Source organism: Coregonus clupeaformis, unplaced genomic scaffold, assembly GCF_020615455.1.
Source record: "Coregonus clupeaformis isolate EN_2021a unplaced genomic scaffold, ASM2061545v1 scaf2110, whole genome shotgun sequence".
Classification (NCBI taxonomy): Eukaryota; Metazoa; Chordata; class Actinopteri; order Salmoniformes; family Salmonidae; genus Coregonus; species Coregonus clupeaformis.
In genome coordinates this window covers 21,439-34,463 of record NW_025535564.1, presented here as the reverse complement: position 1 = coordinate 34,463, position 13,025 = coordinate 21,439, and the positions used below count along the sequence as shown (strand labels likewise).

The following is a 13,025-nucleotide window of genomic DNA, read 5'->3' as shown; positions in this document are numbered from 1 at the left end:
GAATACCAGTCCAGCTGTAATTCCCCATTTCCCCCTTATAGTCAAACAACATTTACCAGCGCTCACAAAACATATAACCTGACTTACAAACACATAAACAAGTTTAAGAGACTTTCACCCGTCGCAACGGAATCTCTAAGGATACGTTAGCATGTAGCACGCAACACAATTAGCATGTAGCATTAGCATTTAGCTTAGCCTAAGGTACACTATAGCATGATTCACACTTTAGCCTTACAAAGATTAGCCTGAGCAACGATATACCACGTGGCCCAAAACAATCCAGCCTTAGCTTCAGCCTCTAGCCAACTGCAGCCTACTACACAAATCAATATCCTGCACCGTTGCCAAATAAATAATCGTCCAATTCTCCCCGTCTAACTTTATGCTGCCTTGAACGATGAATCTCATATCAAGAGGTTACCCCCAACCAATTTCCCGTCGACCAGAGGAGGAGTATAACGTAGCTACAACCATTCACTTCATAATTCCCGCTTAAGGAATCAACCTGACTCAGTCTAACTAAGACCTGGATTTCTGGCCCACTCCTGTGAGTCGCCCCATTTTGAGGTCTTTCCAGATTAACGGTGCCCTAAAAATGCATACGTATTCCAACATTAATTGCCAATCCATTGTCACCCGTTACCAATGAAATATAAAGTTCTACCGTTCATCATTGTCCATAGTTACCAATGATCATTGTCCATAGTTACCAATGAAATATAAAGTTCTACCGTTCCTTTTGTTCTAAATTGGTCATTGTCACCCGTTACCAATGAGATAAATGTTAGCAGACTCTAGTCGACCAGCAACAACGCCACCTGAGGCTAGGTTATAATGGAACATCTCCTCAGTGTACACAAGTCATATCCAACCTAACAAACTCCGAAGCGGTAAGACCACTCACCCTTTCCATGCCTCAGAGAGAGTTAGCTCGGCGATTGACTGAAACACAGAAGAGACGCAAGCCAGCCCCATGTTGGGCGCCATTATGTCGTATATGATGAATGGTGGCAATTATTGCTGTCAACAAAGAGTCCGTTATGCTGCATCATGTTAGAAGTTTTATTCATACCACGAGGTTACAGCATAAATTACAGACACGCGTTGTCCGGAGAACGACTCGTCAGATTGTTATGGCCGTTCTAACGTCTCATCGTTTAACCCCTATTTATAAACCCTGATGCCCCCTCTTCTGGCCAATCACCAGTCTCCCCTGTCTACAACCCACCTCCTGTCGGTGATATGTGGTATTACACCTAAAACATTCCCTCTTGATACTACCATAAACAACATTCCTTCAGTTCCATTTAAAAACATTTAACACCATCGTATTGTCAATACACTACACATGTTTTCGCTGTCATTAAGGGGTATTGTGTGTAGATGAGTGAATCAAAACTTTAAATGCTTTGCCCATGGTGAAATTAGCGAAAGCCGGGTGGGGGGGGTTTTGCCTCCCCAGAATTCTACAGTATTTCAATAAAATATTTCAAGGACACAATTTCATGTATTTAAGTAGTTATTTGTTGTGGTGTGGACAGTAACATTAACTCTCTCTTAATATTTTATTTTCATGTTCGGTTCACTTAATATAATTTTAAAGTATGCATTAAGGTGTCTGTAATAGAACATGTTTGTCAATAAACGAATGTAGACATGAATAAATGCATTTCTATAGCTTCCAAAATCTTTTTTACAATGAATAAGGAGTACCAAAATGGCTGTGCGGTGGCTTCAAAACAGTGCCCCATTTGAGTCATCTAAGTTTATTACACATCATGGTCTCCTTCCTCTTCTATGAAATCGATTTGCACTGTATTTGCTCTAACAGTCTTGAAGTCAGCATGGACATGAATGTGTCAGCGCGTTGTGCTTTGTTTTTATTTCTGTTGGCATTTGTAGATTTGAAAATAGTCTCTGCTGCAGAAACGGGAGGAACATCTACAGGTGAGTTGTGACAATTTGCTGAGTTTTTTTAAGAAGCCTACTACACTTGACTTAGGTGTTATAGCCTACCTATGTGGTTAGAAACACTAGCCTATAATAGTGCATAGGCCCTTTTGCAACCTATTTTGTTGCTACCTTACTAAAAATACAAGCCAGCCATTATGACTTAAAACAATCCAGCCTACACTTGGCAATTTTACGGCCATTTTACGCATACAATGTAATTTTTAAAATAGTTGTTTCAACTAATTATTATTCAGTAACTGGTTCCACAGCCATTTTAAGTTTACTCAACTTTTCGATCAAAGTGTTACCTGAACATAACATTTTTAATTGGTCCAAACTTAGCTCCAACTTGAGAAAACTTATGCAAAAATTCAGTCAACATAAAATGATGTGTTTGTTCAACTTGTCTCATATGTTCTGTAAACTAGAAGTTATTATTTGGGCATCTTAAAGCACTGTTTGTGTGTCTGTGTATAACCAGTTGCACAGACCTTTTTAGTTAACATACAATGTTTGATTGTGAGTGTTCAGAAGGCTGTCATGCATTTTCAAGGGTGGTATGGGGGAAACATTGATGATGGGGGCCAAATGTCTCCAAAATGATTAATTTGACACTAAATTATTTAGGGTATAGTCTACAATCTTTCCAGAGATGCAAATTCCGACTTATCGTAACCATCTCCACACAAACATGACATATTTTCAGAAAACGGTTCAGTCTAATTATGTCCATGTTCATGTCTCTTTGTGGAAAGTTAGGTTCCTTGACATGTCTGTTCAAATTGTGTTCCCAAAGCAAAGCCTGGAGTGTGCCCTCGTAGACGATGGGGCATAGGGATATGTGCAGAGTTATGTTCCACTGACAGTGACTGCCCCAATGATGAAAAATGCTGCCACAATGGATGTGGGCATGACTGCATTGCACCTTACACAGGTAGTTTATTGTCCCAAAGTGACAGATACACTCATCCATTGCATTCATTATTGCTGCATTACTCTGGAAACAAGAAAGCTGGAGCTTGTAAAGTACATTTCATACACATAGATCAGTATATTTCACATACACTCTCTCTAGTGCTGAGACACTAAATTAAGAAGATTTCCAAGAGCCATGCAGGCTTATTGAGTCTATATTAATGACCCTGAGCATTCCAGCCATATAATTAGAAAGATTCCAAGTCATTGTAATAGTAAGACTTCAATGGGAAGAGTCAGTGTAGGCTGACAAGTTGCTACCATAAACCTATTTGTAATGATGGGGAAATGTAAGATCGCTAAAGTTCATATTTAGTGTAGAGTGATCAACACAATGTTTAACGTATACTGTTTCTGTACCACACATAATTTCCAGTGTTCTACTTATGAAACTCAAGGTGTGGGTTGATGGTCACTAGACTTGATGCTGAATGTCATGGATTGTTCTCATATCTGTTGATAGTGATTGACGCCAGACTGGAGGTCCAAGTATAAGGACCGAGGACACACTGATTATTCACTGTTGTATTGTATTGATGACATTCTGTGAACACTGTGTGATTCTGTAGCAGCTGACAAAGTAACTGCTTTTTTGTTTTGACTTCCTACAAATGCAAATGTCTATTTATCCTAACCATCTCCATACAAATATGACAGATTTTCAGAAAATGGTTCAGTCTAATTATGTCCATGTTCATGTCTCTTTGTGGAAAGTTGGGTTCCTTGACATGTCTGTTCAAATTGTGTTCCCAAAGCAAAGCCTGGAGTGTGCCCTCGTAGACGATGGGGCATAAGGATGTGTGCAGAGTTATGTTCCAATGACAGTGACTGCCCCAATGATGAAAAATGCTGCCACAATGGATGTGGGCATGACTGCATTGCACCTTACACAGGTAGTTTATTGTCCCAAAGTGACAGATACACTCATCCATTGCATTCATTATTGCTGCATTACTCTGGAAACAAGAAAGCTGGAGCTTGTAAAGTACATTTCATACACATAGATCAGTATATTTCACATCCACTCTCTCTAGAGCTGAGACACTAAATTTAGAAGATTTCCAAGAGCCATGCAGGCTTATTGAGTCTATATACTGTATATGACCCTGAGCATTCCAGCCATAGAATTAGAAAGATTCCAAGTCATTGTAATAGTAATACTTCAATGGGAAGAGTCAGTGTAGGCTGACAAGTTGCTACCATAAACCTATTTGTAATGATGGGGAAATGTAAGATCGCTAAAGTTCATATTTAGTGTAGAGTGATCAACACAATGTTTAACGTATACTGTTTCTGTACCACACATAATTTCCAGTGTTCTACTTATGAAACTCTGTCATGAGCCCTCTCACTCCACCGGGTTACCACCTTAATTGGTTTCCACTATCTTCCACTCTGCTCACCTCCCTCTCTTTACTCAGCCTAACTAGCTCCACCTGTCCCTGCTCTGCTCGGCTCTAATTACTCTGCCAGCTGCGCTGCATTACCCACTAACCTCTCCCAGTATTTAAGGCCCTGTCTTTCAGCTCTCCGGTGTCAGATCGTCTGCAAAGCTCACACCCGGAACCTGTTTGCTCGCGCTTCTGGCTCACCCTGGTTTTGTGACCCCGGACCTGCCTGTTTATTGGATACTCTTCTGCCTTAGGAGATCCAGACCTGCTTCTGCCATTACGACTCCTGACTACTCTTCACTCCCGGTAACTCTGACCAGCCTTCTGCCTTGCTACTACGTATTTTGGATTCCCTTGAACTGTACTGCTGCCTGGTTTCATTCCGCCCTGTTGTGTCTGTGTCTCCCCCCCCCCAGGACTTCTGGACCACCCACCACCGGCTTCATAGGACGCATCGCTGCCACTGGGGGGCACAGACCCAGCGCATTGGACGGGATCCCTGTTACCCCTGGAGCCTTCATTCACTCCCTACTTCCCTTTTCCCTTAAGTTTAATAAACTTTCTGGTGTGACGCAATTGTGGTCCTCTGGTCGTCTGTCTGAATCGTGACAGTACGATCTGACCCTTATGGACTCAGCGCACACTTTCCCCGACATGGAAACCGATGAGCATGAGCAGCAGTTCCAGCAGCAGCAACAACAACTCGCCATGCTCATTCAACTCCTCACCAACCTTACCCCAGCCAGTCTGCCCACCAGCCCAGCCCCCGAGTTACCTGCCCCGGTCATTGCAGCCGCTGCTCCGAACCCAAGATTGGAAACCCCGAGCGGTTCAACGGCGATTCAACCCAGGTCCGGCCATTCCTGACTAGCTGCCGACTTCAGTTCTCCTTGCAGCCAAGGACCTTCGCCACGGAGGGGGCTAAAGTTGGGTATGCCATCACTCACCTGACGGGCCGAGCTCGACTCTGGGGAACAGCAGAGTTCGAACGTCAAACCCCCGCATGTGCAACCTTCGACCTGTTTGCTGAGGAGATGCTGAAGGTGTTTGACCTGGATTCACCCACCGCAGAGGCGTCTCGTGAACTGTTCAGTATTCGACAAGGCAGACGTACAGTCGCAGACCATTCCATCGACTTCCGAATCCTGGCTAGACGAAGTTCTTGGAACACACCACCGTTGGTGGACGCGTTCTTCCATAGTTTGGCTGACTATATCAAGGACGAGTTGGTCTCCCATGAACTGCCTTCCACTCTTGATGAAGCCATCGCACTGACTGTCAGGATCGACAGAAGGATACAGACCCGTCGTCGTGAGAGGGGGCGCCAAGGTCCACCTACTACCGGCATTCGGAGAGATCCGACTGGGCTCCTGTCATCTACTGCCACTCACCCAGGTCAGCTTGATCAGTCTGAGCCTATGGAGATTGGGCGAGCCTCCCTCACTCCTGCAGAGCGCCAGCGCCGCTTCACCTCAAACCTCTGCCTCTATTGTGGAGGTGATGGACATCGTGTGGTAACCTGCCCTTTAAAGGGCCGAAGCTCACCGGGCGTAGGGGGAGTCCGGTCGAGTTCTATGACCATCCAGTCCTCCGACCGCAAACCCCTGCTGCAAGTTCACCTCCGCCTCTCTGACTCAACTCACACCCTGGCTGCTCTGGTGGATTCTGGCGCCGAAGCCAACATAATGGACGTCAAGCTGGCACGCCAACTGGGACTGGAGAACCTCCGTTTGACACCTCCTATTCCTGCCCGGGCACTGGACGGACACTTACTCGGATCGGTCACTCATGTCACGGCCCCGGTCTCGATGGGTCTGTCCGGAAACCATCAAGAAACTATCCAGTTTCACCTGCTCCCCTCTCCAGGCCAACCCCTCATCCTGGGTTACCCATGGCTCCGCCGGCACAACCCTCAGCTCGACTGGGTGACCGGGGTGATCAGGGAGTGGGGAGAGGACTGCCACCGAACCTGCCTGCTTGCTGCCGCACTACCCCCTCGGCCAGTACCTACTAACTCCGCTCCGGACCTCTCCAATGTCCCAGAATGCTACCATGGTCTCAGAGAGGTGTTTAACAAAGCAAGAGCCACATCTCTGCCCCCTCACCGACCGTACGACTGTGCCATCGACCTCCTCCCTGGAACAGCTCCTCCAAGGGGGTCGTCTTTATTCGTTGTCTGCTCCTGAAAGAAAGTCCATGGAGGACTACATCAATGGCTCTCTGTCCGCAGGATTAATCCGTTCATCTTCATCTCCTGCTGGTGCTGGCTTCTTCTTTGTGGGGAAGAAGGACGGATCTCTTCGCCCCTGCATCGACTACAGGGGACTCAACGACATCACAGTGAAAAACCGTTACCCTCTGCCTCTGCTCACCTCTGCTTTTGAGTTGCTCCAGGGAGCCACTGTTTTTACCAAGTTGGATCTCAGAAACGCTTACCACCTAGTGCGGATCCGGGAGGGAGATGAATGGAAAACCGCATTCAATACACCAACAGGCCACTACGAGTATCTGGTTATGCCTTTTGGCCTCACCAATGCTCCTGCTGTGTTCCAGGCTCTAGTGAATGATGTACTGCGGGACATGTTAAACAAGTTTGTCTTCGTTTACCTGGATGACATCTTAATTTACTCCAGAAACCTGTCTGAACACACCCGCCATGTCCAGCAAGTCCTTCATCGTCTTCTGGAGAATTCCTCTACGCCAAGGCAGAGAAATGTGAGTTTCACGTCAAGACAGTGGCCTTCCTGGGGTACATAGTGGCAGAAGGAAGTATCCAAATGGATCCTGCCAAAGTATCAGCAGTCACTTCGTGGCCAGTTCCGGAGAACAGAAAGAAGCTGCAACAGTTTCTGGGGTTTGCTAACTTCTATAGGAAGTTTATCCGGAACTACAGTACCGTTGCTGCCCCTCTCACTGCTCTAACCAGCACCAAGCAACCCTTCACCTGGACCCCAGCAGCCGACAAAGCCTTCAGTACCCTCAAGGTGAGGTTCACCTCCGCTCCCATCCTCCAGATGCCTGATGTGGACCGGCAATTCATTGTGGAGGTGGACGCCTCGGATGTGGGAGTTGGTGCTGTGATTTCTCAGTGGACTGCGGAGGATAGGAAGCTCCATCCCTGTGCCTTTTTCTCACGTCGGTTGTCCCCCTCTGAGTGCAATTACGACATAGGGAACCGTGAGCTGCTGGCTGTGAAGCTTGCCTTGGAGGAGTGGCGTCACTGGCTGGAGGGGTCCACCATTCCATTTCTCGTTTGGACCGATCATAAGAACTTGGAGTACATCCGCACGGCCAAACGGTTGAACTCCAGGCAGTCCCGCTGGGCCCTGTTCTTCACCAGGTTTAATTTCACTCTGTCATACCGGCCTGGATCACGCAACACCAAGCCAGACGCCCTCTCCCGTCAATTCCAGAAGGATGACACCCCCTCCAAGGACCCTGTGTCGATTCTGCCAAGTCCCTGCATCGTTGCAGCTCTGACCTGGGCTGTTGAGGAACAGGTGCTGGAGGCTCTCCGTAACCAGCCAGGTCCCAGCACTTGCCCAGCTGACCGCCTTTTTGTCCCCGAAGACCTGAGGTCCCAGGTCATTCAGTGGGGACATGACTCCCGCCTAGCTTGTCACCCTGGCTCCACCCGCACTTACAACCTGCTCGCCCAGAGGTTCTGGTGGCCCTCTCTGAGGAAGGATGTACGGGAATTCGTCCAAGCCTGCCCCATCTGCAACCAACACAAGTCGTCCTGCCAGCCCCCAGCCGGATTGCTGCAGCCCCTGCCTGTGCCCAGACGTCCCTGGTCTCACATCGCCCTTGACTTTGTCACGGGGCTGCCCCCTTCAAGTGGCATGACCGTCATTCTCACCATCGTTGACCGTTTCAGCAAGATGGCACACTTCATTCCCCTCCCCAAGCTCCCAACCGCCAAGGAGACCGCCCAGGTGGTCCTGGAACACGTCTTCCGGATCCACGGACTGCCAAGGGATGTTGTTTCTGACCGTGGTCCACAATTCTCCTCCGCTTTTTGGAAGGAGTTCTGTCACCTGCTGGGAGCCACAGTCAGTCTGACTTCCGGATTCCATCCCCAATCCAATGGGCAGTCAGAGCGGGCTAATCAGGAGCTCGAGAAGGCACTGCGATGCATGACTTCACGCAACCCCCACTCCTGGTCGCAGCAATTGACATGGGTGGAGTACGCACACAATTCTCTGACCTGCTCTGCCATCGGTATGTCCCCTTTCCAATGTGTTTATGGATACCAGCCTCCTCTATTTGCCAGCCAGGAGGAGGAGGTTACTTGCCCATCTGCACTTGCTTTTGCCCGTCGATGTCGCCGCACCTGGTCACAAGCCCGAGCCACACTCCTCAGGTCCGTTGCCAGCTACACTACCGGGGCCAACCGTCGGAGAATTCCTGCTCCCACCTACCATGTTGGTCAAAGGGTGTGGTTGTCATCGAAGAACCTGCCACTCAGGGTGGAGTCGCAGAAGCTGGCACCTCGGTTCATTGGCCCATTCCCTATCATAAGAGTGATTAGCCCAACTGCTGTCCGGCTCCAACTGCCTAATTCCCTGAGGGTGCACCCCACTTTCCATGTGTCTAAGATTAAGCCCATCCATGAGAGTCCGCTGGTCCCTGCTGCGCCTGGTCCTCCTCCTCCACGGCTCGTCGATGGTGGTCTGGTTTACACCGTCCGCCGCCTGCTTCGGTCCAGACGGAGGGGTAGGGGTCTCCAGTACCTCATTGACTGGGAGGGCTATGGACCTGAGGAAAGGACCTGGGTGCCAGCTAGTCGGATTGTGGATAGGACTCTCATCACCGCTTTCCACCAACGGCATCCTGATCAACCTGCAATCCGTAGGGGCCGCCCCAGAGGGGTCCCTAACCGTCCGGCCCGCTCGGCTTCCTGTCCTGTGCCTGATCCTGTCTCGGGACCTGTCCCATCTCCCGACCACGGCCCTCCGGCTTCCTCCGAGGATGAGGACGTTCACTCGGACCGTTCGGAGGAGTTCTAGCCCTCCTCCGGCTCCCCTCCTCCCGCCCGGCGTGGTGTTGCTCTTGGGACTTCTGGGGCCGTCCCTTGGGGGGGTTCTGTCATGAGCCCTCTCACTCCACCGGGTTACCACCTTAATTGGTTTCCACTATCTTCCACTCTGCTCACCTCCCTCTCTTTACTCAGCCTAACTAGCTCCACCTGTCCCTGCTCTGCTCGGCTCTAATTACTCTGCCAGCTGCGCTGCATTACCCACTAACCTCTCCCAGTATTTAAGGCCCTGTCTTTCAGCTCTCCGGTGTCAGATCGTCTGCAAAGCTCACACCCGGAACCTGTTTGCTCGCGCTTCTGGCTCACCCTGGTTTTGTGACCCCGGACCTGCCTGTTTATTGGATACTCTTCTGCCTTAGGAGATCCAGACCTGCTTCTGCCATTACGACTCCTGACTACTCTTCACTCCCGGTAACTCTGACCAGCCTTCTGCCTTGCTACTACGTATTTTGGATTCCCTTGAACTGTACTGCTGCCTGGTTTCATTCCGCCCTGTTGTGTCTGTGTCTCCCCCCAGGACTTCTGGACCACCCACCACCGGCTTCATAGGACGCATCGCTGCCACTGGGGGGCACAGACCCAGCGCATTGGACGGGATCCCTGTTACCCCTGGAGCCTTCATTCACTCCCTACTTCCCTTTTCCCTTAAGTTTAATAAACTTTCTGGTGTGACGCAATTGTGGTCCTCTGGTCGTCTGTCTGAATCGTGACAAACTCAAGGTGTGGGTTGATGGTCACTAGACTTGATGCTGAATGTCATGGATTGTTCTCATATCTGTTGATAGTGATTGACGCCAGACTGGAGGTCCAAGTATAAGGACCGAGGACACACTGATTATTCACTGTTGTATTGTATTGATGACATTCTGTGAACACTGTGTGATTCTGTAGCAGCTGACAAAGTAACTGCTTTTTTGTTTTGACTTCCTACAAATGCAAATGCCTATTTATCGTAACCATCTCCATACAAATATGACAGATTTTCAGAAAATGGTTCAGTCTAATTATGTCCATGTTCATGTCTCTTTGTGGAAAGTTGGATTCCTTGACATGTCTGCTCAAATTGTATTCCCAAAGCAAAGCCTGGAGTGTGCCCTCGTAGACGTTGGGGCAGAGGGATATGTGTAGAGTTATGTTCCAATGACAGTGACTGCCCCAATGATGAAAAATGCTGCTTCAACGGATGTGGGCATGACTGCATTGCATCTACACAGGTAGGATATGGACACAAAGTGACAAATACAGACATCCATTGCATCCATTATTTCTGCATTACTCTGGAAACAAGAAAGCTGGAGCTAGTAATGTACATTTCATGCATATAGATGGATATATTTCACATACACTCTCTTTAGCGCTGTGACACTAAATCATATCCCGTTCAAAGGCACTTCAATCTTTTGTCTTGCCCATTCACGCTCTGAATGGCACACATACACAATCCATGTCTCAATTGTCTCAACACTTAAAAATCCTTCTTTAACCTGTCTCCTCCCCTTCATCTACACTGATTGAAGTGGATTTAACCAGTTACATCAATAAGGGATCATAGCTTTCACCTGGATTCACCTGGTCAATCTATGTCATGGAATGAGCAGGTGTTCATAATGTTTTGTACACTCAGTGTATAACACATTGTGGTTGATAAGGTGATGCAAATGCATATTTCAGGGAAAGGGAATTTGGGAATATATAATAATAATATAATATGCCATTTAGCAGACACTTTTATCCAAAGCGACTTCCTGTCATGTGTGCATACATTTTTACGTATGGGTGGTCCCGGGATCGAACCCACTACCCTGGCGTTACAAGTGCCATGCTCTACCAATTGAGCTACAGAGGGATAGCAACATATGCTACTTACTATACAGCAATTCACAGAACATTAAGATGACAATTTGTCAAGGGCCACCAACAAGATTCCAACTCATTGTAATAGTAAGACTTCAATGGAAAGAGTCAGTGTACGGATGATTTCCAGAGTTCTACTTGTGACACTCAAGGTGTGGGTTGATGGTCACTAGACTTGATGCTGAATGTCATGGATTGTTCTCATATCTGTTGATAGTGATTGACGCCAGACTGGAGGTACAAGGGCCGAGGACACCCTGATTATTCACTGTTGTATTGTACTGATGACATTCTATGAACACTGTGTGACTCTGTAGCAGCTGACAAAGTCACTGCATGTTTGTTTTGACTTCCTACAGGCCTCTAGAGCTGGAGTTTACAGAACATTTGGTGCTGTCTGATTAGAATAGAAAGGGCCTGTCTCCAAGAAGCCAGTTAGACATTTTCTCTGTTTTTGTGCTGGAAGTGTCTCCCTGTTGCAACTTGTAATAAACATTAATGAAAAATTATTATTATTAACCCATCCACGTCTTCGAAGGACACATATCTTTTTTGGTTTTTACAGCTTTTCTGCTACATATACATACATTTTACATATACATTTTACATATATTTTACTTTTATATGGATAGATTTATTATGGATAGATTTGATTGACTTAATCTGCTACTGCTTTTCTCGTTTGTTTACCTAGAAATTCCTATTACACCTATGTTTCTACAGTGTAACTGACCGCTTTTTCTCTGTTACCATAGTGAAGCCCGGTCGCTGTGCCCTGCCCAAGGGGAACTAGATGTGTGCCGAGTACTGTTACCAAGATGGCCATTGCCCCGAGGAACAGAAGTGTTGCCGGATATTCTGATGCTACGCCTGCAGTGAGCCATTGGAGCTTTATTGAAAATTCTTATTAATTTATAAGAAAATGCAAATTATTATATGTAAAATTATGTCTAGGAAAACAAATGATTTTATGCAATAATAAATACGAAAAATGATCAGAGCTTTATGGAAACCAGACAAATTTCGTGGACAGTTTGTGAATTGACAAACACGTGGACTGCTGAATTTGAATAAAACAAGATTTTGAACACCAGTGCTTGTTTTTTTAGGGGTTTCTTTGAGACTCATGTGGTGCTCATGTGAATATCCTTAATTTTTCGTCTTCAGACCAATTCCTATTTTTACACCGGAAGGTGATTATGCAACATTATAATAGAACATTATAATACAGTTGAACACATGCTCTCCTTATGAACCTTCACAATGTTGTGCGTTTTATTTATTGATAAGATCCCAGCTCATAATCCGACTGATCATTGCTCAAAGCAAATTGGTGAGAGCAAGGAAACAAAGACCGAAGCAAATATTTACTATGCGATTACACAATGTAGCTGGCTAGATGACTACAGGAGCGCAAAATATGGCTGAGCTGTTCTCAATGGAAGGGTTCTGAAATATTCTCTCTCGTCAAGGTGTGATCATGAATATATCATAGTCATCCACCTCGTTGGAAACGACTTGGGACACACAAAGGGGACAGCCCTGGTGCGTCAGATGCGAGCTGATTTGGAGGTAGTCCGAATGTTCCCCGGGACAATGGTGGGCTACTCTGACATCAGGCAGTGGAGGAGTTGGCTGTTCCTCCATGACAGGTGCATGTCCACAATCCACCACTTTGCCATAAATCCCTGTGTCCCTGGGCAATACCGTAAGGCAGGGTTTCCCAAACTTTGTCCTGGGGCCCCTCCTGGCTGCACATTTTGGTTTTCGCCCTAGCACTACACAGCTGATGCAAATAATCAAAGCTCGAT

At 47.1% G+C, this 13,025-nt stretch overlaps 1 protein-coding gene across 1 annotated transcript; it reads left to right on the top strand.

The window, feature by feature from the left end:
- The first annotated feature begins 1,847 nt into the window (after positions 1 to 1,847).
- Positions 1,848 to 12,233, top strand: LOC121555845 (WAP four-disulfide core domain protein 18-like). The gene is made up of 4 exons (XM_045219164.1): positions 1,848 to 1,950; positions 2,753 to 2,890; positions 10,438 to 10,574; positions 11,970 to 12,233. Exons 1-4 carry the CDS (start codon positions 1,848 to 1,850, stop codon positions 11,970 to 11,972), a joined length of 381 nt encoding a protein of 126 aa, XP_045075099.1. The 3' UTR covers positions 11,973 to 12,233.
- The last annotated feature ends 792 nt before the right edge of the window (positions 12,234 to 13,025 follow it).